At 41.5% G+C, this 27,252-nt stretch overlaps 1 protein-coding gene across 7 annotated transcripts in view; it reads right to left on the minus strand.

Annotated features, from left to right (window-relative positions):
• Utrn (utrophin) overlaps nucleotides 1–27,252 on the minus strand; it is a 498,374-nt gene that overhangs the window by 121,240 nt on the left and 349,882 nt on the right. For all 7 annotated transcript variants that reach the window (XM_038338349.1, XM_038338350.1, XM_038338351.1 and 4 more), the window contains one exon: nucleotides 21,533–21,689. In XM_038338349.1, the coding sequence (XP_038194277.1) occupies nucleotides 21,533–21,689 (157 nt within the window). The remainder of the gene's footprint in view (nucleotides 1–21,532; nucleotides 21,690–27,252) is intronic.

Consider the following 27,252-nt stretch of genomic DNA (forward strand, 5'->3'; position numbering starts at 1 on the left):
AATGTTATCAATTATGCATGGAGACTCTCACAGCACAGCAATTTCCTTTGCCTGGCTGTTTACTGTACTCAGAGAGCTCTCTCCCCAGAGAGTCACACTGTAGACAGTCTTGACCACAGATGCCTTCTAGATGAGGTTCACACTGCTATGTGATCATTACAGTGGCAGACACCTTTCTCGTTCCTTATATTTTGTGTTACCATTACTCTGTTCCTGGCTTTGTATTTCCCAGACCCATTGCCTCTACTATGTAAGGACAGTAAGCATTTGATGTGGGATCTCCCTCTGTGTGCTGTGATTACCATTAATGAATAAAGAAACAGCTATAGCAGGGCAGAAGAACTTAGGTAGGCAGGGAAGTCGGAACTGAATGCTGGGAGAAAGGAGGTAGAGTCAGAGAGACGCCATGTAGCCCGCTGGAGACAGACAATGGGAACTTTAGCCAGTAAGCCACAGCTATGTGGCTATACACAGATGAACAGAAATGGGTTAAATTAAGATGTAAGAGTTTCCTGTACAATAAAAGAACTTCTGACTTCAAACTGTACTACAGAGCTACCATACTGAAAAGAGCCTGGTATTGGCATAAGAACAGACAAGAGGACCAATGGAACTGAATCGAAGACCCAGATATTAATCCACACACCTTCAAACATCTGATTTTTGAAAAAGAAGCAAAAAAAAAAATCAAATGGAAAAAAGAAAGCATATTTAACAAATGGTGCTGGCATAAGTGGATATCAACATGTAGAAGAATGAAAATAGACCCATATTTATCACCATGCACAATACTCAAGTCCAAATGGATCAAAGACCTTAACCTAAAGCCAGCCACACTGAACCTTATAGAAGAGAAAGTGGGAAGTACACTTGAATGCATTGGCACAGAAAACCACTTCCCAAGTATAGCCCCAACAGCACAGACACTGAGCGAAACAATTAATAAATGGGACCTCCTAAAACTGAAAAGCTTCTGTAAAGTAAACAGTCAACAAGACAAAATGACAGTCTACAAAATGGAAAAAGATCTTCACTAACCCCACATCAGACAGAGGTCTGATCTCCAAAATATACAGAGAACTCAAGAAATTGGCCATCAAAAGAACAAATAACCCAATAAAAAAATGGAGTTCAGTCCTAAAGAGAGAGCTCTCAACAGAGGAATGTAAAATGGCTGATAGACACTTAAGGAAATGTTCAACATCCTTTGTCATCAGAGAAATGCAAATCGAAACATTTCTGAGATTCCATTTTACACCTGTAAGAATGGCCAAGTTGATTACAACTTATGCTGAAGAGGTTGTGGGGTAAAGGGAACACTCCTGCATTGCTGGTGGGAATGCAAGCTGGTACAGCCCTTTTGGATATCAGTGTGGTGATTTCTCAGAAAATTAGTAAACAACCTTATTCAAGACCCAGTAATACCACTTTTGGGTATATATTAAAAAAAGATGTAAGAATTAGCCAATAAGAAGCTAGAGCTAATGGCTCAAGCAGTGATTTAATTAATACAGTTTCTGTGTGATTATTTCGGAACCAACAAGTAGCCCCCTCCTTGCAATATGCATTCGCTTTTAATGTTTTGTTTACTCTCAGTCCCTCTCAGAAACACTGTAAATTCCAGACACTTCTGGATCTTATTCTCCAGGAAGCCAAACACTGAACTCAGCTCTGAAGGGCTCCCTCATGATGGTAGAGTTCATTCGAATCTTGTAAAGAGAGTAAAGGTTTTCCCACAGAGAGTATCATTCACCAGTAACAGGAAGAAAGACTCCACTGTGCACATCAGGGCAGGCACACACCTTCAACGTCCATACATGGCAGCCGCTGAGGCTCAAGAAAGAGGCAGAGGAGGAGTCAGAAAGCCATCTAAGTGTTCTTGCACTTCTGATGCCTAACAATGGGTGATGGACAGATAATTCGGGTAGGAAGAGACTTCGGATTTATGCATTTTCCTTAACAATATTGTTGGGTCTGTCAGATTAATAAAAAAACCAAGTCTGAGGATTAGAGAATCTTCTGTAGTTTATTCGCATTTCTCAACACATTATACTACAACATGTCAAAGAAAAAAGAAGAGGAAAAAACACCCTGTATAAAATGCTTGCAGGGGACTGTCTGGGAGCTGATTTGCTATGCCCGAGTAAGAAGTATAGCAGGCATGGGCAGGTGGAAACCACCCTAAGTAAATAAAATGCTGGGCCTCTCACCCTAGTGTGAACTCTCTCCTCAACAGCATAGAGAACCACACACACTATATCCGTGCCACTACTATTTTGAAATTTTAATTTTGTTATTCAATTTGTCCTATTTCAATTTTACTTAATTGCATTCAGAAACAGACTTAACTTTCAAGTACCTTACACATATAATCATCAGGCCATCATTAGACATAAAAGAAAATCCGCATTTCCTAAGCACCTGGAGAACATTAATGATAAGGTAATTAATCTCCAATGAGCTGTTTTGTATACAAAGCTACAAAGTGGCATCTCGTTCCTAGTATCACATGACTGGTTTGTGAGCCACCTCAAATGAGTAGAAGATAATGTAATTGGAATTTTTCTATATTAATGACTTTATATTTTTACTGAAAACAATCTTCCTTCCAAACAATAACATGTTTTGGTAAAGATGTGAGGAAATGAACCCTCACACACTAGTTAGTGGGAAATGGGAGAAGGATATAATGCTTTAGTTTGGTGGTTCCTGAAATTACTAAACACAGAGTTACCCTGTGCCCTAGACATTCCACACCTAGATATACCCAGAAACACAACACCTGCACACACAAAACACACACATGGATGCTCATAGTAGCATGACATCACAGCCAAACGGAGGGACCAACCAAACGCTCAGCCACTGAGCAGTAGATAAACAGAATGTGGCAGACTGGCACAATGAATCTTAGCAAGGAAAATGAGTTACAGAGTCGTACAGGCTACCACTGGATAAACATGACAAATATGCTCAGCTGAATGATGCAGATAAAAACCTACAGTGTAATATTTCAACACCACAACCAGGTCCACAGAGACAGGAAGTAGATTAGTAGCTGCCTCTGATTGGAAACTTGAGGGGAACAGAGGTAGAATGGTTTTTTTTTTTGTAAAACTAAACTTTATTATTTATTATTTATCACGTAATAAATACATTCAAAAATGCAAATACTTTGAGTCATTTTCATCAGCTTGCAGCAAATATGGAACCGAAATCTACAGAGAGTCTCAGCCCAGGAAATTTGGGGGTGCTTATTGGGTCAGGTAGATTGCTCTTTCTTCTCTACTTACAACTTGTGCTTTTGTTTGTTTTGTTTTATTTTGTTTTTGAGGTTGACTTCAAAGCACTCAGCCATACAAACACTTAATCAAAGAAACTCCATTAGGCAGGTTCCACATTGAACAACAATGTGGTAAGCTACTAGGTAAATCATTAAATCCTTATACACAGAGGGGCCTGAGTCCTGTGAGCTGATGAATAAGTGCAAGTCAATCTGGGTTGTCTTAGTGTGTCTATGCTGGGAAGGGACACCATGACAACAGAAACCCTTATAAAAGAAAGCATTTAATTGGGGTGGCTCGCTTACAGTTCAGAGGCTGAGTCCATTATCATTGTGGGGAGGGGCATGGCAGCTTGCAGGCGCATATGGAGCTGGAGAAGGAGCTGAGAGTCCTACTTCTTGCAGGCAACAAGCAATTGTCTTTCGCACTGGGAGTAGCTTAAGCAGAGGAGACCTCAAAGCCCACCCAACAGCAAGACACTTCCTCCAAGGCCACACCTACTCCAACAAAGCCACACCTATTAATAATGCCATTCCCTTTGGGGGGCCATTCTCTTTCAAACTACCACAGGGGTGGTGCAAAGGAAGATTTGAGGAAGACACTGGTGCTTAAGGGCAAACAATAGAGCGCTAGAAAGGAATTTCACAAGCACCTTTTAAGTCAATGCTTAAGGGAAGAAAGAAAAAGAGTTAGATCATTCCTAGCTACTTAAAATGCATGTCTTCATTAATTATAAAGTATTTTTCCAGTTTTTGAGAGTGAAGGTTCTGGGTTTAGTGAATCATAACAGAAATAACCAAACAAAATACTACTACTGGGAGGGGGGTATCTCACCAGGAGAGATGAGGTGAAACCTCCCATCTCTGAGAAAGTTGGGCAGCTTCTGAACTAACAGAGAGGTAGAAGCTGACATGGTCTGCTTTGGCTGAGTACTCCAGAACCAGCCCTTGGGCATAAACAGGATTTCACTTCAGTCTGCCCATGGCACTCTTATTTAAAGCATATTCATTTCCAATCTCTTTTCCCAACTCTGAGATGATGGCTAAATTCTGCATCTTAGCCCTGAGGTACCTGGCTGTTTCCAGTTCCAATGCACAGCCCCATGGTGGTAGATCGCAGCCCTTAGTAGCTGGAGGTGCAGGAAAGGCTTGGCAATTCTACTGGAAGGGATGCTTCCAGCATTGAGAACGCATGCACGGTGGTTTACAAGTTTATAGGTTTGATGTGTAAAGGATCTACCTATCACTAATGGCGTAGACAGAAGATGCAGTCCAGCAGGCCACCAAGACTTCAGCAGCAACAAGGCCAAAGCTAAACCTGAACTTTTTGTTCCATTCTTTTAAAGGTAATGAAATGTTAAATTTAGGAATCAATGGTGCCCACACATTTAGTAAATATAGCAACAGCTGAACCATACACTTAATGGAGATACACTTAATGGGGTAAACTTAATGATATGCAGATACCTTGTTCTGAAAGTAGAAACATCAAGAAAAATCCTACAGGTAATGTTTCTTTTCTAGTCTCTCATATATATACATATGTGTGTGTTATATAATATGTGTGTGTATATATGTATATATAAGAGAGAATATATATGCATATCATATATGTTTTTCTAGTCTCTCTAATATGTATATATATGTATATCATGTAGTATATATCATATATATGTAAAATGTGTGTCTATGTGTATGTGAGTGTGTGTAACAGTTTATTTCCAGTGTTAAGCATATTCAGTAATACAACAGATCCTCCCACTATCTCTGGACCACTTTTTCCCTTGCTATCGGACATCCTGGGTAGGTATGCTCTTGTCCCCTGCCTTAACCTACAAAGGAGAATGCAGAACTATATTCCATCGCTTGATGACAGGAGCAATTGTGTCAGCTTTGGAGGAAGGCATAATCCATTATTCCAGCAATCTCGTACATAGGACAAGCAGGAAGGAGACCAGTGGATTGGGAATGGTAATTCTGACCACAGCTGCTCAAAGGGCATTTCACAGACTTTGAGGCGTGTCCAAGTGGGTGCTACTTAGAGACTGGTGAAGTTATGCCAAGTGAAGAAGGATCAGAAATGTTGCTTTTGTGACAGTAATTTAGACCCTGAATCATTGTGTTTGCTGGGAATGATGCCTGGCTAACACAGCCTTCTTTGTGTTGTACACACCTGGTGGTTTTGCCAACCAAAGCTTGGCCACACTCAAGCAGCAACTTGTCACACTGCCTATGACATGTTCCATTGGCAAAGTCACCACTCATGCTGAAGTTGATTGGTAGTGAAGTGGGGTCAGAACATAAGGATTTAAGAGGGAATAATGTGTCTCTTGCAAGACTGGACTTGTTCTCCCAGAAATTGATAAATTCTCATAAGGTTCAATTACTGCCCAGCAGGCTATGTTCCTCTGTCCTGTCCCCTGCTGTCACAGGCATTGACTACCTTCCATCATTGGTATGCATGGAGTATGAGGACCTCACTGGAGATGGCTCTGCCTCTAGAACTATGAGATAAACGAACTACTTCTCCTTCTAGATTGTCCAGTCTCTGGTCCTCGGTTATAGCAAAAGTAAATGAACTAATACACTGTTCTAGTAAATATATGGGAAACTCCCTAAGGCTCTTCAGGGAAAACCAGTATAAAGGGAATGTTCGGCATACACGTGGTAGACAAAACTCAACTGGTGCAAGAAAGAAGATAACTCCGTAATAACTCACAATAACTTTGCAAGGAAAGGCAGACACAGGATTTTAACACCTGCATGGTCTAAAATGTTTACTAGCGCCCATACTGTCAAGGGTGAAGAGCAGTGAAGGACAAATACAAACATTATTTTCTTTCCATAAAAAACTAAAAGTCCACTTGGCTGGGTATAATAGTCTCAGCTCTCAAGAGACAATGGCAGGAACGCTGAAAGCTCCGGGCCAGCCTGGGCTACAGTAAAAACTTGCCTTGAGGAGGGGAGTTCTACTGTCTCCCAGGCTATGGGGCTAGCAAAGAACAATAGAGTTTTCCATTCAAATATGAAAGTTAAGACACATACTTATCCCATACCGAATATAAAGAACTGGTTAGACATAGTTACAGATCATGTGACATTTATAATCTAAAAAGGGGTGGGGGAAGAATGGCAGAATGTAATGATGGCCACGAAGCTTTGAGAAACAAACAGGAGCTGATCTTCCTGAGCAAGGGAACAGCAGGGAAGGCTCTGGTAGCCGCTGCTCTGTCCCGGAGTGCTAGGCAGCAGGATGGACTGCTGCTTATCCAACTCTAAACACCTGCAGAGAATCTTCACTGTGGTTTAATGATTGGGGATCATTTCTTGCCACATTCAAGAACTTAGAGGCAAGGCCAGGGATTAGAAGGTGAGGTGGTATAAGTGACAGGCTTAGTGGAGGTCAGAAACTACTGCGTGTCAATCACAGTTCCTCGTTTTCATCCAGAGCACAACTTGGTGTGGTGTAATGGGCAAGTTGCTGCCAAGCAAACCATGCATTTTGTTATTCTCAGCAGCAAGGACACATGGAGGCTGCAAAACTCTTTCGAAGAAAGCAGGCTCGGAGATGAACTAGAGAGCAGCGAGGAAACTCTGCTGGCCCCTTTTGTCCTGAACTTGGGACCCATCAGACTGAGCTGAGACAGGGGCAAGCAGCTTCCATCCATCATGCACCTCCCTCTGTGATACTGACCCCTCACCTCATGCCTGAGATTAGAGCTATGGACTGGAACCTCTCACAGCAGGAACTAAAGTAGACCTTAGTACTTTCTAAGTTGTTTACCTCACGTATTTTGTTACATCAGGGAAAACTCGCTAACACTCCAGTTCTCCCTTGCAGGAAAAACTGAAGGTGAGAGTTTCTTCTAACCTTCAAGTCATCTAGTTATGAAGACTGTGAGACTTTGTGGTTCTCCAACACTAAGCTGAAATATTGAGTACATATAAAACTATGTCGTAAGACATTTAGATTCTTAGAAAGAAGAGAAATAAACTTAGTTCTTTTTTTAAAAAAAATCTAAATCTGTAAAGTAAAGCTATGAAGGCCGTGGGCTGACTCGATCACATCACACGTGCTATAAATAGAAACTCTTCCCCAGCAAGTACAACAGACTACGGGCAATTTTCTCCCTGCCGTTCTAGACATGGCTAAATCAAACACATCCCCCAAATTCTCCTCTTCATTATTTTTGAAAGGAAAGGAGCTTGAATAAGACCTGCAGCATCTGAAAACTACTCCAAAAATCCCTGTGCCCACCAAGAAGTATCAAAGTTTGGGTGCGAGCCATGCAAGTCCACCTCCCAAGAAGGGAGAGAGCACAGCAAGAAAGCACGTTAGCACCCATCCTTCCTAGAGGGAAGGAATTTGTTTTATCATTTGGGAAACCCAAATTGGCAATCTATAAAGCCAGGACTGTGGTCACATAGTGTGAAACAAGAACTTCACCCTTGTGATCGGAGCGTAAGAAAACGAACCAGAAAAAAAGCGACACATAAAAAGGTGTCCATTAAAACGTCATTTATGCCTTTAAAATCTTGAAAACAACTATCCAATATCTGTAAATTATTTAGATCCACGATGGCAGGGCCACACTAGGAACCATTATATAACATTGAAAAATTACTATGATGATGACCACCAGAGCATTGTGGGAAAATGAGCATGACAGAAACCAAAAGGTAAAAGACAAAATAAAAAGGATGCATTCCACTAGAACTGAGGGACGTGCATAGAAAGAAGGCAATAACACCACGTGAGCATGGTTGCTACAGAGCAGAAGCTGTTAACCTGTGGGTCATGACATGTTGGGTGTTGAATGACTCTTTCCCAAGGGTCACCAAGACCACTGGGAAACACAGATATTTACATTACGATTCATAACGGCAACAAAATTATAGTTATAAAGTAGCATTGAAAATAATTGTATGGCGGGGGTCACCACGGCATGAGAAACTGTATTTTAGGGTCACAGCATCAGAAAGGTGGGAAATGACTGCTGTAGGGAAGATAAGGACCAGGAGTTTATTTTGTTTTGCTCATATTTATCCACTCCTTGCCATGTGAGGGACTGGTAAAAAAAAAAAAAAAAAAAAAAAAAGTTCTACTACTAAGCACAAACCCAGTCAGCTTTCATTTTTATTTAGAGGCAACATCTCACTCCATGTTCCAGGATATCCTTAAACTCCGTGGCAGGACTTAAATTTGTGATCCCCCTGCCTCAGCTCCTGAGAAACTGAGGTTACAGGCTTGAACAACCGAGGCCCAGTTGTTAACTATTTCAAAACATCTGTAATGTACTATCTTCATGATTGAAAATTACAGCTAAAGGAATACCCAATAGAGTTCATTAATCATTGAAAAGATTTGTATTTTAAAGTAAACTTTTAGACTAACTTTTTTCTATTTTCGCTGAGAAATAAAAATGTATACATGTATCTTACATAATGCTCTATTTTGAAATAATTATACACTGAAGAATGGTACATCTATTTACAACTCTTTGTAACATTTATAATATAGCCTTTCAACAACTTTCAAGAACGTTATTAGCTATAGTCAACATTGTAATTAATTATAGTCTCCAGGCTGCACAACAGAAGCAAATGACTACTGTTAAATAGCACACTATTAACAATTTCATATGTAGGGGCTGGAGAGATGGCTCAGTGGCCGAGAGTGCTTGCTACTCTTCCAGAGGACCCAAGTTGGAATTGAAGCACTAGCACAGGGTAGCCTGGAGCTACCTGTAACTCCAGTCTCAGGGCATGAGCCAATCTCCATGGACACCTGCCAGTCTCCATGGATACCTCAGCTCATGTGCACATACCCACAGACAGACAGACACACACACAAACACACACACACACACACACACACACACACATATATAAACACATAATTAAAAATAAACCTTTAAAATAAAAAGAGAGGATGTGTGTATTGGAAGCCAGTGCATCATTTCTACGGAACTACATACAACCTTTCCACTGTTTTCCTTCAGTGATTCCACCAAGGCTAGGTTTATTTATAAAATAAGAAATACAAAAATTACTGAATCAGAGAGTCCATGCGCATTTGAGAGCTTAACATATTTAGCTAATTTAAAGCGTATCTGATGTTTAGAGTATGTACTCAAGGGAAAAAGGAAACACACACTTAGGCAATCTAACAGCATTCAGCAAAGACAGTAAAATAACAAACCATATTCCAGAAGGTGCCTCAGTCTCCAAGATTCGCCAGACCACTCCCTCTCACATCATATACAGAACTTCCCCACCCCTGAGGTGAACTATTCAGGCAATATTAAGACAGGGAAGAGGTAATTTCTCGAGAGGGAATGGCGTCACACACTTATACTCCCAGCAGCCACACGGTCGGTGCCAACATGGACTGCATGGCAAGAGACTGACACAGAAACACAAGATTAACTAATACATGTTAAAACATGAGTGTACTGATGGGCTTTCCTATAATCCAATATTCCATATAATTACCACAAAATTTTCTCTAGCTGTTGATGGAAGATATTTGCTAATATTTCTAGGGAAAGTGTTATTCTTTGTTAAAGATTCAGGGCTGAGGCTATAGCTGAGTTTCTAGAGGACTTGCTTAGGATTAGCACGTGCAAGGTCCTGGGTTCAATCCTCAGCTCAGCATAACGTGGGGATAAAAGCCCTTGGGAGGTAAAGACAAGAGGTTCAGAAGTTCGAGGCCACGTTCAACCTCAGTGCAAGTTTTATCCTAGCCTGGTACACATAAATGAGACATTGTCTTTACAGAAGAAACAGTATATACACACAAGAGTGTTTTTAAAAGGTACAAATGAATAAATAAAAAGTATTGCATTGCAGCCGGGCGGTGGTGGCGCACGCCTTTAATCCCAGCACTTGAGAGGCAGAGGCAGGCGGATCTCTGTGAGTTCGAGGCCAGCCTTGTCTACAAGAGCTAGCTCCAGGACAGGCTCTAAAAAAAAAGCTGCAGAGAAACCCTGTCTCGAAAAACCAAAAAAAAAAAAGAAAAAAGAAAAAAAAAGTATTGCATTGCATACACATAAAGAGATTAAAAAGAACACCCGACCCAAAGATATGTTCCCTTAGACATAATTCACTCAGTATGCATCCCACAAATTTTTATTGGCTATATGTAAATGTGGGCACAAACAGAATAGAAAATAATCCATTTGGAGGCTGAAAATGTTAGAACAAAAGAGGAACATAAGAAAGGCTGCCAGGCTGGCTGTTACACTGGAAGGTGCCGTTCAGCACCTTGACAAGCAAGTAACGTTTGTAGACTCCAGGAAAGAGCATTCTAGGACACAGCATGGCTCTGTGATTGAAATCACAGCAAGAGACCAGCATGGCTGAGATCAGGATGCAAGAAAACACAGCGACAACCGAGATGAGCACGATGTGCCAGGGAGGCTTGAGGAATCACACAGGGTCTTGTGTGCCTTCCTGAGATTATGTCCTTCACTGCAGAGTTCGATTTATTTTAACAGGAGCGTAGTGACTGTTGAGCTGGAAACCGCAGAGACAGATGAATGGTAACAAGTGGCCAATTCAGATTCTGTATCTTGATGGCAACCCAAACACATTAAATAAGATGGGATTCAAGGTGGTTATGATTTTTTTTTTTAACCTAAGCAACTAAAATCACATTTCTACCAAGTGAGATGGGGGAGTCTGGGTAGAATTTTTTAGAGACCAGCTCCACAATGCTTGCATCCTGGCCAGATAATACGCAAAGATTATGGTCCTTGTAGAGGTGACCCATGAACACATTTATAAATTTGGGAGTGGCCGGCACGCAGATGGAGTCTAAGCCCCGCAGAGACTGAGTACAGAAACAATGGCACAACACGGCTCCTCATGTGGTTTTACAAGAGGTTTGGAGATGGATCAGAAGGGGAAAGAGAAGGAGCCGCCGTGAGAGGGTGGGAAAATCAGGTGTGGCACTCCAGACAGAGGTCAAGTACAAAGGCAGTGCAGGGGACCATTAGTGAGTCACCAGGAAAGGCAGGAACCAAATGTGGGTCACAGACCAAGACTCAGCCAACACTAACATCTGCGACAATTTACACTGAGGAGCACGTGACTCAGTGTGTGGCACATGACTCAGAGTTACAAGGGGCACATAACACAATGTGAGGACCACCACGCATGACTAGAGGATTCCTAAAGCAAGTTTTTGAGAATCTTTTATTATTCTTTTAATGTTATGGCTTATATCTGTTGAAGCATATACATAAATTTCCTTGATGCAAACAGCTCTAACTATAAAACAGCAAACTCGAGGACATAATGAAACTGCAGGGCCCCTTATCTAAATATTAGGAATTTCAAGATAACGACAAGGCTTTAATGAAGCATGGGGACCCTTCTAAAGAGCTGGCCCTGGTGGAGGCATATAGGGTACTCGAGTAGCTGACTTGGACACAGGGCATCTGAACTGGAGCAGGGTAGAGGCAGTGTTGGCACCGCAGGCTTCTTTAACTTTTGCTTCCCAAAAGAACTCACTGCTTAGTGAAGAATAGAAACATGAAAAAAAAATGGTACAAATATAAAGAGAATCTGCTAGAACATAATTTATTCCCTTTCCCCTCCCAACTTGCTTTCAAAGTTAAATCAGCATGTCTGGATCTAAGCCACTTTGTATGATAGCAAAGAAGGGCAGAGAGTCGTAAAATTTGATAGCACTAATAAAACTACAAGAAAAAAATCCCAGAAAAACGGGCTTATGTTCCATTGGTATGCAGACAAAAAATTCTTTTAATTCTCCTTCATAGTGCACAGTGCCGTAAAAGTTTTGGCTAATGTTCCTAAATGATCAGTTAAATGTATAAATTCATTTTGGTTCCACCCCACTGACATCAAAAATAAAGGCTAAATCGGAATACTAAGTATGAATGCTAAAAGCAAGACAAGACTCTCCAACTTCTCACAGGAATAAACCAGTCCTTCTGCTACACAGTTGAACACAGACAGACAGGCATGCAGGCATGTATGCATACCTGCACACACGTGTGCAGTGCGCGCGCACACACACACCTGCATCCCTCTAATTCAGTGAATCCATTAGCATTGTCTCCATCAGACAACATGATAGGTGTTAACATTCAAGTTCCTTCTCTTTGTGCTTTGCTCTCAGCAGCTGGCTAAAGGGAGGAATGCAGCACACCCCTTTAGAAGCATACTCTTGGAGAAATACAGCCACTAACTTGCAGGGTTTTCACTGCATAATTTAAATAACCCCCTTTAGGAACTGATTTCCTGAACTCTCACAAGGCCTTTCTTATCAGCTAGGGAACAAAGTCCCCGTGCATCTATGATTCCTGACTGTGTGACCATGTCCCTACTATGGGGCTTTTGACACTGGTAATCATTACTTCTTGGCAAGCCCACTCCTGCTATCAGGCAATGAGTACTGCGGAAATAAGGACCCTCTAGTGGCTAATGCATGCTTATTACCTAACCCAGGATGTCAACCATCAGGAGCAACATGAAGCTGAAAGAAGAACTGAATCGCTAGATAAAGAAAACCATCACTCAGCAACATAGATCCGAGAAGAGGGTCACCAGGAAGAGACTGGTTGGTTTCATACAGGGCCAATTCTTGCCCAAGTATGGTTGTACTCTTTATTTCAGTGGTTCTCAACCTTCCTAATGCTGCAACACTTTAATACAGTTCATGTTTTGGTGATTGCGAACCATAAAATAAAAATGTTGCTACTTCATAACTGTAATTTTGCTGCTGTTATGAATTTGCAATGTAAATATCTGAAATGCAGGATATCTGACATGTGACCCCTGAGAACTGCTTTATTTCATCACCAGAATGATAACTATGAAACTTCCTCATGTCTCCCTAAACATAGATTCTGTGAGCTCAAGCTCTTGGGAAAGAGGCTTCATCTACGCTCCCAAACATAGAAGACAGTCCCACATATAGCCAATAGGGAAGGAAGGCTCCCTTAGAAAACTGCTGATTTAGGCTGCACATTGGTGACTGCTCTAACAGACAGGGGCTGTGTGCTGTGTGTTTCTGAAAAGGAAAGCAACATAGTTGCAATGGTCAGAGGGGCATTTAGAATTTTTCCCTTTAATTTTAGAAATCGGAGCTGAAGAGTTAGCTCAGTTTGGGAAGTGCTGGCAATGGCCTTGCACACAAGAGAACCTGAGTTTGAACTCCAGAATCTGCTTTTTTAAAGCAAGACACAGCAGGACATATGCTTGTAGTCTCAGCACACAGAAGGAAAGGGGAGCTACATGAGGATCACTGGCCAGCTGTCCCCCTAAAAAGAAAGGAGAAAAGGAGGGAAGGAGAGAGTGAGGAAAAGAGGAAAGAAGGAAAGAAAGACAGACATTTCTAAGGACTGACATACAAGTTTGTCTGGCCTTCAACTTGGATGTACATACAGTTGTGCATATATATGCTTGGGAGATCCTCAACTCAACTCATTCGATAAAGGACCAGTTTGCTACTGTAGAAAAACCTCATAACATAGAGCAAGACTTGAACATTACAGGTGTATAGGCAATCTCAAATAAGTAGGAAAACCACACCCCAAACACATGCAAATACACCGAGCCCAAAAATAACAATGAAGTATTGACATACTTTTAGTTTGTTGGCCTTTGAGAAAGGGTCTCACTATGTAACCTTGGCCAACCTGAAAGTCACAATATAAACCAGGCTAACCTCAAATTCACAGAGATCCACCTGCCTCTGGCTCATGAGTGCTGGGATTAAAGCATGTGCCACCACACCTGGTAGAGGCTTAGAATCTATTACTTTAATGAGTAAATTTTCTTATGTTTCTTGGCAATCTGGTTTAAGACCCAAATGTCCTGATTCTTACATAATGAGGTCTGGATATAAGAAATTAAATTGAGTTAGGGAAAGGGCAAAGTTACCCTGAGGGAAAGGACACACACCAAGAAATTATACCTGAATCATGCAATTTAATCATTCTTGGTGATTTGCTCTTATAAAACCAACAGGCATTTTATTGGGAAAAGCGAGTTAGAGCTCTGATAATTGCCTCCGCATAACTCAATATTTACATTGCTGTGAAAATAAAACGCAAATTGGATATTAAAAACTGCATCTGCAACAGTAAGCATATTTAGGGCATCTGACTGAAGTTCATGGCATTGCATATTAACGCCATATACACTGTAGGCACTTTACAAGAAATTGCTGACTGGATGACGTGTTCGTGATAGTGAGGTTGCATATAAAACATCTGCTTTTCTGCAAACTCAAAAAAATGAAATAATTGTTTTCATGGATGAGGATGTTCAGCCATCTTCATTCATTTTGCAAGCCACTAAAACAGTTGGGTAGTAATTATTAAAATATTCAAAGGAATTAAATATATAGTTACATGTGAAAAAAACATGATTTTGTTGTCTACCCAATCTGCAAAGATTGGAAGGTGACTCTTAAATAATTCAATACATTGATACTACATAGGAAGTGACTGAGGTATATGTGTGTTTTCAAAACTGTTGGGCTGTGTGAGATAGAAAATAATAGGTATTAATGGAGATTTATTTCCCTGAAACAGTTCATTTACCCTATACAGAATTTAGACAGGAGTGAGCTAAACCATCAATACAGACTCTGCTGGTTAGTTTTAAGTATCAATTTGACACAGTAAAAAATCCATGTGGAAAGCATTTCAATGAGGGATTGCCTACATTAGGTCAACTTGTGGGAGTGTCTCTACAACATTGTCTTGATTACATTAAGATGTGGGAAGACCAGACTAAAGTGGGTAGCATCATTCCCTTGGCTTGGGTTTCGAACCACATAACAGTAAAGAGAGAGAGAGATAAGCAGTAAGCATGCTTGCATTAACTCATCTCTCTCTGATGCACTGTTTCAAGTTCCTTGACATCCCATCTCTGAAATGATGGCCTGTAACCTGGAACTGTGATCTAAATTAAACCCTTTCTTCCTCCAAGTTACTTTTCATCAGGGCATTGTATCACAGTGACAGAAACAGAAGCAATGCACAGACTCAGAGCAATCACAAGAGAAAGCACCAGCTTTCGCGTGCTTCAAGTATGCTAGATCACGGAACCTCAACCTTTTGTACCCTTAATTAATTGCCTGTAGCTTTCTTGAAGATATGTTTTATTAACAATAGTGCTATTGGGCTTGAATTTTATATTAGAAAAATCTAAAAGAGATTTACAATAACATTATTTCACTATGTTAAAAAACATATCTGTGAAAAATTGTTTAAACATTCCATGTTCTGCATGAAGTTGCACTGCATTGCTAAAAAACGAAGATGGTTCTAGATCCTTCAGAGGAACCTGGACCCATGAACCCAGTCTGTGTGTGATGTAACAAAGCGCAAAGATGGAAGGTGAGGGAAACAAAGGGTGATGGGCAGACAGCAGAGACCAACGTGAATGTGTGTTTCATAGTTCTGCCATAATCCGTCTCTGAACGCTCTCTCATTATACAGAGCATGGGAACACCCAGGCTGTCTCTTCCACAACACTTCCATGTGGACAGAGGCTGCGACCGGTCTCTGTGCTGGTGTCTTAGGTACAAGCATGCAGAAGGAATAAGATGAGCATCGGTTGGAAGGGAAAGGGAAAAGCAGAAGCGGCCATTCAGATTTCATTGAGCCATGCAGTGAGCACGTCCTAGGGCCCTTGAGGTTCTAACAGCTGGCAAGTCGAAACTACACGTACACACACAATAAGTAAGGATTTCCTTTGATAGGAAAAATGAGAACACAGAGAAAAGGGATGGGGGGGGGGAGGAGGGAGGGAGGGAGGGAAGGAGGGAGGGAGGGAGGGAGGGAGGGAGGGAGGGAGGGAGGGAGGGAGGGAGGGAGGGAGGGAGAGCCAAAGAGAGAGAAGGCTGCCTGGCAAAACACCTGGAAGGGACTCACTTAAGGAAATCACTTGACTCTGCTGTAGCCCAGCTGTAGGGAGACTTTTCAAATGATACAGACGGTTGTGCTCCTTAAGATCTACAGAGAGGTATTAAGGCTCAAATGTGCATTGTCCTCCATAGAATCATGTGCTTTGATACTTGGTCATCAGCTGATGGTACCCTTAAAGGCATTTCTAGAAGCTTTGGGACATTCAATCCAGAGGCAGGAATTGGAGCATCCTAGGATAGTTCTACTTCAGACCCCAACTCCTGTTAGCACACTTGAAAACTTAAATGGAGGAACCACTTCCGTCAGACTGTTATGTGCTCATACCTGTGGGGGATTTTATTAATTGCTAACTGATGTAAGAGGACTCCATCCGCTGCCCATCCTTGGCAGGTAGGCCCGGGTTGTACAATGAAGGTAGCTGAGCAAGCCAGAGGAAGCCAGCCAGGAAGTAGCATGCTTCCTTGGTCTCAGCCTCAGTGCCTGCCTCCAGGGTCCTGCCTCGAGTGCTTGCTCTGGCTCGCCACGGTGGATGGTAATCTGTAAGCCTTTTCTTACCCAAGTTGCTTTGGGTCCGTGACTTATCACAGCAACTGAGAAGTGATCTAGGACAACCTGTTTATTCATCTGTTGAGATAGAAGCAAGCTGCTTAGGCTACTACTGCCATGGGCAGGAACTGCTACTTCCATTGTGAATATTGCCATACCTTCCCTGCCGTGAAACTGAGCAGCGAAACGAACCCTTCCCCTGATGAATCACAGACAAGAAAATGACTAGACAACAAGTACCATATTCCTTTAAATTATGCAGTAATTGTACTGATGCATAATGATTATGCTCGAATTCTTATCACGTGCACTCATATTAATGTAAATTAATATTAATCATACCCCTCTGCACCATATGTATAATTACATCATTTTAAAAATTACTCTTGGTTGTTGGGAAAGAAAGCAGCTTTTGACAGGACACATGTAATTGAGTAAAATGATATACTGCCCGATGTACGTCGCGTTTTTAAAAACTCTTGTCATTCATGTTATTCCATTTGGAATCATTCTGCAGAGGAGGTAGGAGTACTCACATGGTTTGAGTGTTTATGTTCCTCTAAAACCAGCGTGCTGAGATCCTAATTCAAAGCTATGGTAGCGGGAGGAGACATAGTCTTGAGAGGTGAGTAGATCACAAGGGAGAAAGCGTCAAGCGTGGCATTCAGCCTCTTATGAAGGAGCTCTTTCCACCATGTAAGGACAGAGACAGATAACTCTCTGAACCAGATGTAGGTCCCCACCAGTCATCAACCCCCCTATGCCCATCTCATCGGTGTGGAGAGTGCAGACTGTCAGCTAACGTTTTCAGAGGCACCCCGGATGGCAGTGCCAGTTCTGAAGGGAACATATTCACCTTTCAGCTCGAGGCCCCTTTTCTACCATCACCCCAGAAACAATGTCCGCTCACAGCTCTCATCCACACTACCACACATACAAACAGCCAGCTGCTACCCCTTAACCCACCCCAGTGCACCCCGAGCCCCATGTCAACACAGAGGCCCAGGAGTCTCTCTACCCAGCACACTGGTATCCTCACACCAAGGAAAGCATCAATGCACCTCTAATTTTCACCCCCATTTACAATGCATAGCAAATGGTGCAACCTAAAGAGAAACATGGAAGAATAAGGCTTTCAGCCTTAATTTCTTCTCAAGTTTTTCATTTCCTGTACAATTCATAATTCAATTCATAGACCACACTTTCTACCTCTGCTCTCTTCAAATCTATACATCCTTTCCCTGCTCCCCAGCCTGGTGCTGGGGATTGAACCAAGAACCTCGTGAATACTAGGCAAGAACTCTACCACTGAGCTACATCTTTAGCCCTCCTCCTTCTTCAACTCAGTCTATGATCTTGCTTTTCATTTCATTAGCAACCCCTTCACTTTTCCAAGTCCAGCAAACAACTTCCATCCATGCCTACACAGTTAATGTATTTTGCTATTAGGATGGTTCAACTCCCTGGCTTCCTAAGACCAACTCCCCAGTAGTTCAATGGGCCCTATCTGGTCATTTCTCCCGCAGGCATTCTCTACAGTATCCTTGGTTTTTCTCTGCTCTCCAGAGTCATTTCCATCAGTGCAGAGAATTATTCTCCATCTTATAAAATTATTACAGGATTGCACAGTCCTCCTCCACCTGCTCATTCAGACTCTGCTCGTCCCTGTAAAAAACTTCCCAAATAAATTTCTGTACCTCTACTTATATTCTCTCTAGATTCTCCTCTAATCATGTTTCGAATTCCATCACGTCCCTAAACTCACTCCTGTTCGAGGCAACAAGAGAGCCTTCAGGATGTCTGACGTTCTGTTCTCTTCCTAATCTCTCATCAGTATTATGTCCTTGTATCCACAATGGCCTCAGTACAGTACTTTGCTTGGTGTCCTAGATTCTGCTCTCCCTGGGTTCTTCTGTGCTCCATCTCAATCTCAACTCCTTGACCTGTAAAATTTGGGTTCCTCGCTGCTCACTTTTTACACTCCAGTTTTCTCTCTGTGATCACTTCCTAGGAGGCTTCATCCAACCCTGGGCTGATCTTTACATCACAATTTTCTTCTCTAGCGCTGACCTTTCCCCTAACTTCAAGTTTGCATACCCAGTGTCCTAATGAGAATGGACAGCAGCTAAGGTCTTGATGTTCCTGCCCTGGATGTTCCTTCAATCATTTTTCCCACTGTCTAATTGATACTTCTGCTTTCCTTCTCCTTCATCCAAACACTTTGGCCCCAGGACATGCCTGAGTCTTTTACTTTCAATTCCTACATTCCAGGCAGCCACCAATCCTGTTTTTTTCTCGTTCTAAATGTTTTTAGAAACCAGCTACTCTTCATTCCTTTTACTCTGATGCCATCTCAGCAAAGAACTGGGTTTTCAGTTATTTGTTCATTTTTTTTCTGGTTTATTAATTTTTATCTTCTATGTGTAAGTGCCTATGTGCATATAAACCACATGCATACCTGGTGTCTGTGGAGGCCAGACGGAATTGGATCCCCTGAAACTGGAGCTAAGTTATGGATGGTTGTGAGCATCCACGTGTGTGATAATAACCAAGCCTGGTAAGCAATTGCTCCTAACCACTGAGCAATCTTTCCAGCATCTTCATGTATTGGTTTTTGTGGTTCTAGGGGATGAATCAGGAGCCTTGCACGTGATGGAAACATTCCACTCCTGAGTGGCACTCCCAGCTACAAGAACTTGACTGTTGCTCAGCACTGACTCATCGGAGACGAGAATAGTACCCGGTGTGTATCTGTCACTCATAAACACTTGCAGAGGAGTGGAGCTGACATTGTTACCAGATCACTGTCAGCATTATCTTGATCATGTCAATGCCTGGGGCTAAAGAGTTAAGGCAGAGTAATTCATGAAGTTCTATAATAGTGCAATGGGCTCTAAAGCTAGGCAGCACCACCGAGAGGCACAGATAAGAGAACAGGATTGGGTGGGGGGGGGGGCCTGTGTTGTGCTGTGGCCAAGGTTCTGTGAGGAAAATAACTCCCTATCTAAGAACTAAGTTATATTCAAAACAAGCGAGACACGGTCACAAGCAGGAGTTACTGCACACACAGAGCACTAAGTGTTATTAGAAAAGCTTGGTGTGACTTGATTTCCTTACCAACACATGAACCGCAGAAAGGGAATCATGATTACACAGAAAAAAGCTGGGACAAAACAAGGAGAGTGGAACATGGTAGTGCACACCTTTCATCCCAGCACTCAGGAGGCAGAGGCAGAGGCAGGGGGATCTCTGTGAGTCTGGGAACAGCTTGGTCTACAGAGTGAGTTCCAGGACTACAGAGAGACTTTGTCTCAAGCAAACAACTAAAAGAAAAAAAAAAAGCTGATTTTTATAGAGTCACTAATTTAAACTCCACTATTATTGTTGCTCAATAGCCCATCATCTGTCTTTCTAGTTCAGAGTTATCTCCCCATTGTGTTCTCTCTTCCCTGAAATAGTAATTTTGTTCACTTAGCACAAGGGTCAGAATGAAATAAAATTCGAGGTCCTATCAATACGTTAGAACATCTTATTAAATAGATGGTATCTTGCACCAGGAAGGCATATTTTAGTATTCATTTGCCATGTGTACAGGCGCACAATGTTGTATTACAATGTACAGACTTTGAATGGGAATTCATACTGCATATGAGTAGGGGAACTACAACAGAACTGAAGGATATGCAATATATGAGAAAATAATATAAAAGAATATAAATAAATGAACAGAACTTGGACTGGGTGAAGATGTTTAAAAATATAAGGGCTGAGGGAAATGTCAGATTACAATTTAGGATTAATTGTTCATTCATCAAAATAAAAGCACAAGCATGTGTCGAGATGGATGTCTGTCCAGAAGAAAATCTAATTTAAAGAGAGACGGACGTTTAGGGAAATAAAACATAAGATGATTTTTATTTCACACTGCGGACTTCATTTGATACAGGACTGAGATCTGCCCTACAGTTTTTCTCTACTTTTATTTCCATTAACAAGATGAAAATAAATCCAGGCAAACTGGGCAAGTGCTCTGCCATGAAGCTAAATTCTTAGAACTACTTCATAATTTTATGTATGTATTTAATCATTTGCTTGAGACGGGGTCTCAGTACGTCACCTTTGCTGGCCTCAAACTCACAGAGGCCCACCAGTTCCTGCCTCCTGAGTGTTGGAAACGAAGGCATCCCACCAGCCTGCTCCACTTTGTAATTCTTTCTGACAGCATGACTTTGGCACTTATGGTTAAGTCACAGTCAGGAGCAGCATCAAGCATTTCCCTGCAATCCCAGCACCTGGAGGCAGAAACTGAAGGATCAATACAAGGTCGAGATTAGCTTAGGTTACTTAGTGAGTCTGAGGCCAGACTGGGCTACAAAGCAAGACCCTGTCTTTAAAATGCATGCATGTATGTATACATCCGTGCATGCATCCATGCATACATACATCAAAATAAAGGATAATTTGTAGTTTAAAGTTTTTTCTAATATACTGATAACCAAAGAAATTTTTTAGATGGATAAGGTTCATGATGAACTAAAAACAATATTCTGCTTTGGACAGCTGCACCATGAAAATTTTCAGTTAAATATGAACAAATCATGAAACATGAAAGAAATGGAAGCAAAGAATATAATTAAATAAAATGCCCAAATATTGACAACCAAAAGACAAAGAGGGTTGGAAAGCTGTGGTAATTAGTTTATAATTCCCTTTTCTCTAGGCTTTCATTCGATTTGTTTACCAAGATTGAATTTAGAATAAGTCAGAAGACTGTGAGAGACAGGACACTTACCTTGCAGTGGTCATACTGGAGCTGTAAGGCGGGAACGTCCCCTCCAATGGGCATCTGTTTCTTCAGCTCTTCATCTTTCATATTTAGCCATTTGATCAGTTCCTCAAGAGATGCCAGCAACCTGTTCCACTTCTCGGCACTGGCCTCCAAATGGGCCCTGTTGACAGACAAGGACGACCACGTGAAGAAGGGCCAGATGCCAGTTACAATGAAAAAAACACTCCTAAGGCCTAACCATCCTGTGTGATCAAACAACTTTCATTTCCAAAGAAAAGCAGACTGACTCTTGGCACAGGGAACATGCCCTGTGAGAAACAGTCATATCAACAAAGCTATACTCTCCAGGCTGTGTCTGTAATACATTAAATTACAAGTCAGGTTCTGATAGTTCCCATACACTATACCAATATCAAATATAAAGATTCAAAGAACTTTTCTCATTTCATCTAAATATATAATGAGAGGAAGGAGACAAATGGAACACACATAAAACATTTGGAGCCAGTTTGGTGGTTCATGTCTTTAAATCCAGCACTCAGGAGACAGGCAAGGAGATTTTGGCAAATTCAAGACCAGTCTGGTCGACACAGATAATGTAATCTAGGCAATCCAGGGATAAACTGTGAGGCCTTGTTTCAAAAAGGAGAAAAAAAAGGAAGAAAGAAAAAGGGAAAAAGATAAAAAGAAAGACAGATCCTTACTACATTTTATGATTAAAAGAATATTTGCTTAAACCTTTTTTAAAGTTTATTTATTTTTATCTCTAAATGGTAAAAAAGAGTTTTTCTTTGAATAAAAGGGGATCATTAACTCTAAGTTTTTCTTATAATCAAGTAAATTTTTAGAAGGAAGACATTAGAAATACTTCCAATTTCTAATTGCAGACAGTTGAAAGCAGTGAGTCACTTGCGGAGAGCTGAAAAAAAATGGTCCCCAAAGAGAGTGGCACTATTAGGAGGTGTGGCTTTGCTGGAGTGGTATGTGATGGAGGATTCTTATTGGCTAATAAACAAACTGCCTTGGCTTTTTGATAGGGCAAGATTTAGACAGGTGGAGTAGACAGAACAGGAAAAAGGAAGTAAGGTAGATGGCTCAGACAGATGCCTCGCCTCTCCTAAGTGAGACAGACCGCCGTGCCTCTGCTCAGGGAGAGAGATGCGATGAAGCCAGCCGCCAGGTCAGACATGCTGAATCTTTCCTGGTAAGACACCACTCTTGGTGCTACACGGATTATTAGATATGGGTTAGTCAAGATGTGAGTAAGAGGCTGAAATTAATGGGCCAGGCAGTGTTTAAATGAATACAGTTTATGTGTTGTTATTTTGGGGCATAAGCTAGACATGCGGGTGGGAGCAGGGTGGCGGGAACGCGGCATGCAGCTCCCCACTAAAGGTATGGTCTTGTAGGAGGAAGTATCATTATGGGGACAGACTCTGAAGTCTCCTCTGCTCAAACTATGCTCAGTGTGGTAGACAGTTCACTTCCTGTTGTCAGCAGATCAAAATGTAGAACTCTCAGCTCCTTCTCCAGCACAATGTCTGCCTTTATGCAGCCATGTTCCGCCATGATGATAATGGACTAAACCTCTGAACTGTAAGCCTCTCCAATTAAATGTTTTCCTTTATTAGCATTACCATGGTCCTGGTGTCTCCTCACAGCAATAGAAACCCTAACTAAGACATCATTATTTAGCCAGGGCACTACTTGGCTTTAGGTTGACTATAATCCTGTGCCAAATGGTCATGTGAACAGAGAACAAGTAGGCAAAAGTCACTGACCACAGTATTTTATGCACTTATTTTTGTACTTATGTATACATGCATGTATACACACATGCATGTCCGTATGTTTATATGTTAAGAATTAAACTGGGGACCTTGTACATGCTAGGTATTCTGTTACATATGTTCATATTCATTCTGACTTAATGGTGACATCTTGTTTTATTAATTATTTCCCTTTTGAACACAGCCATCAATTTATAACCAAGCATGATTTTAGGAAATATTTGGTTTAAGTTCTAGTAGACTGAAATCCTTAGAGGACATCAGTATTAATCAGAGGACAAATTCTTCCTTGGTCTTGATAAGCCCCTGGAATAGCCCACCTATAGAAGGGACGGCTTTAAAAACATGGACTATTTAGAGCAGCAGTTCTCAGCCTTCCTAATGCTGCAACCTTACCATAAAGTTCCTCATCTTGTGTTAGCCCCCAAGCATAAAATTATTTGTGTTGTTACTTCATAACTTCAATTTTGCTGTGGTTATGAATCACAATGTAAATACCTGTGTTTTCCAAAAGTCTTATGTGATCCCTAAGAAAGGGTCATTCAGTGTCCCCCTCCCTGCCAGGGTCATGACCTGTATGTTGAGAACTGCTAATTTAAAGAAATTCCAGTCATCCAAGCAGTTGAACTTCTCAGTACTGATGTACCCAGGTGGAGAGCGATGAATGTGGACTCAGTGCTAAGCTGGTGAGATGGACTGCCTAGCTTGTCTGTATTCCAGCTGGTGGAGAGGGTCAATGTTGATGGAGAATTACTTGGGCTCATTACACAACATCTTCCAATGAAAATGACTTACAAGGGCGGAGCACATGTATATTTGACTTATGTGGGGAGCTCCAGCTCCCATTTAGACTCCACGTCCACTCAGCTCCAGTCCATTCAGACTCCATGTCCTCTAAGACTACTTTAACCATGATGTTGGCATTAGGATCCCTACCTCCATAAATCTGATCCTTTACCAAGGGCATGGGAGCAACCCAACAAGCTCATCCACTATGGTCACCTAGACCTCTCAAGGATTTCCTGTGCATATCTGAATCACTTGAGCCTCTGTCTCAAAGCTAACTGTTTTGTAATAGGTAACACAGCAAATATGACCTCATTTCTCACAGTTCGATGCCATTTCCAGCGGGGGACATTTGATGATATCTTGAGTCTTGGTTAAAAGTTAATCTAGCTCATCTCTAGTTCACAATACGATAACCAGAGTCTACCTTCCAAATATTCCTGGCCAGAGGAAAAGCTGGTGCTCCAGGTTCGCTTAAAAATACCATAAGCCTGCATTAACATAGTTCCTGCAAAGACCAATTTTCCTTCAATTTATTCACAGCTGCATTGCCACCTGGCTAATAAAACCAACCACTCAAAGTTGAACATTCGATGTCCCATTCGAAAAGGTTAACTATAAAATACCAAAACATTTTTCAGTCATAAAGATGTCCAAAGCATTCTATAATTATTTCAAAATCGTATAGCTTAAATTTCGTTTCAGTTTAGCTGGTTTAGTCTGGATGGATGGGTGGAGGGAGTGCTTGCTGTACAAGCATGAAAACTGGACTCTGGATCCCCAGAATCCACACTGAAAAAGCCAGGGAGTCATGATGGCTACCTCTGTTACCAGCGAGGGAGTGGGTGGGGGAGTGGGCAAAGACAGCTAGTTACAGGAGCTGGAATCCATAAGCTCTGAGTTCAGCTGCAGACCCTAACTCGATTAATAAAGTAGAGAACAACAATGAAGACACCTGACTTCTGGCCTCCTCTGTACTTACACACATATGTACGCACCCCACACAATACATACACACAACCCAAGCACATAAAACATAATTTTCCTTTCTTTCTTTTACTATTCTATTTCTTCCACAGATGCTAGGATTGATCTAACTTGATAAAACTGTGTTTTGACAAGATCCTGATTCTCCTTGAGTTCCAGCTTTTCTGCATTGCTTTTAATGGGGAGGGGGTTTCCTGATAAACAACAAGTTTTCTTGTCATAGAGCACAGCTAAGTGATTCCAATTATACTAATTGAAAGCCCTGTTGTCATAGGCTGCTAATGCAAAATACTTGTTGCCTTATACATTCTTGACGGGGCTGTCGCAATTGTTTTTCAACTGTTTTTAAATGCAAAAGACAGCTAGAAATCAGGGGGCTCTATTCAACCAAGAAGTGCTGAATATCTCCTGGGTAAACCATTAATGTGCACATCCAACCTCTTATTCAGATCTGGTGCTGCATCAATCAGTAGCTAAGCTACATATCAAATGCTACACACTTCCTGAAGAGCACACGAATGTCTTTCTCGATGCGATGGGCTCTTCAGCGCACAGAAATACTGGAATTGAGCATTGAGCATTACGGTGTTCGGGTATTCAGCCCCCTGAAGGATCATCTGCATAAATGAAGGCCATACTTCTTACAAGAGATGCTGAAATGGCTTTGAAATGAAAACGGAAGCAGCGATTCTGAGTGCTTCTCCGCTTCTCTGCTTTCCCATAATAAACACTGAGCTCATCAGACAGAATCGCTGTCTGGCCAACCTGTTCTGCTTATTCTCCGGCACATTGCACCTCTGTGCTTAGCAGATTACTACCATATGTCCAAACGGGCACGGGCTTCCACAGTAGCCTTTGGTGTTCCTATTTCGTTTGGAGTTCTTTCATCTTGAAAGATGAAAGACCCATTGGCCTTTTCCTGGTCAGTGGGTTAAAGGCTTTGTAAGGACAAATTGTATGTTTGTGTGTGACTTAGTTGTATTCTCTTACTGTGACTATAATTTGAACTGCCCCAACAGAGATAACATGTCAGCCACATGTTCTGGGCATTTTTGAGGAGAACATTGCTTTACCTAACTCAGTGCCTGTAGGAATGTTTTTCTGTAGAGGACTTATCACGGTATCTTACTTGCATAAGTTCATCTTTTGGATATGTGACTTGTGAGGTGCAAAAGACCCTTTCACTGACTGCAGTATTAATCTTAATATCACCAATGGATTCTGCTTCACACAGATACCCCATTCTAGATGAAATCTGGTTTTATGAAGCTCTAAGTTTTACAACTTTTTATATGATCAGTTATTCTAAAATAACATAAAGTCTTACCAGACAAAAAGATCATTAAAAGTTTATTTTACCAATTGAGTACAGTAGAAAAAGAATCACAGCGTGGAGTGCACACTCCTATCTGTGTCAAATTATCAAAGTGATTTTCAAAGGAACTGTCATCAAACAAGCTATTATACACTTCTCCAGAACATAAGCATCAACAGAAACTAGCGTATGGAGGGTCATAGGCTAAGAGATACCAGTGTGGGGACTAGGGACAAGAATGAGTTGAGTGCTAGCTTAGCAAACACAAGGTCCTGAGTTGATCCCCAGCACCTCATATACCAGGTGAGGTGGTGTCTGCCTGCAATCCCAGCACTCAGAAGGTAGAGGCAGGAGGACCAACAGTTCAAGTTCATTCTCAGCTACACAGTGAGTTCCATGCCAACCTGGGTCACATAAGACCCTGTCGAAAGGAAGGAAGAGAGGTGGGAAGATAACAAGGGGAAAACGGTTTTCACTTATAACACAAACCAATGTCCATGGAACACCCTTTGAGCATCACCTTGCTTCCAAAACAAAAAGGCGAGCTGTCAACATTCCACAAAATACAAGCCCATGATGGGAAATCTGACAGCCATTCTACTAGGTACAGGACACATTAGGCCACGGGCAGCACTGGGAGAATGTGGACTTCAACCAAGAAAGTCTTTGGTTAAACAGAAAGAAGAGGAAAAATATAAATTGCTCATCTGTACTGTACACAAGTCAAAACACATTTGCACAGTTAATCTCCTATAGTGTGTAAGGATCTCAGTGAAGAGGAGGCCAAGCCATATTACCTCCTGTAGTGTAATACACATATACATATATATTACACTATATGTATC

This window comes from Arvicola amphibius, chromosome 8, assembly GCF_903992535.2.
Source record: "Arvicola amphibius chromosome 8, mArvAmp1.2, whole genome shotgun sequence".
Classification (NCBI taxonomy): domain Eukaryota; kingdom Metazoa; phylum Chordata; class Mammalia; order Rodentia; family Cricetidae; genus Arvicola; species Arvicola amphibius.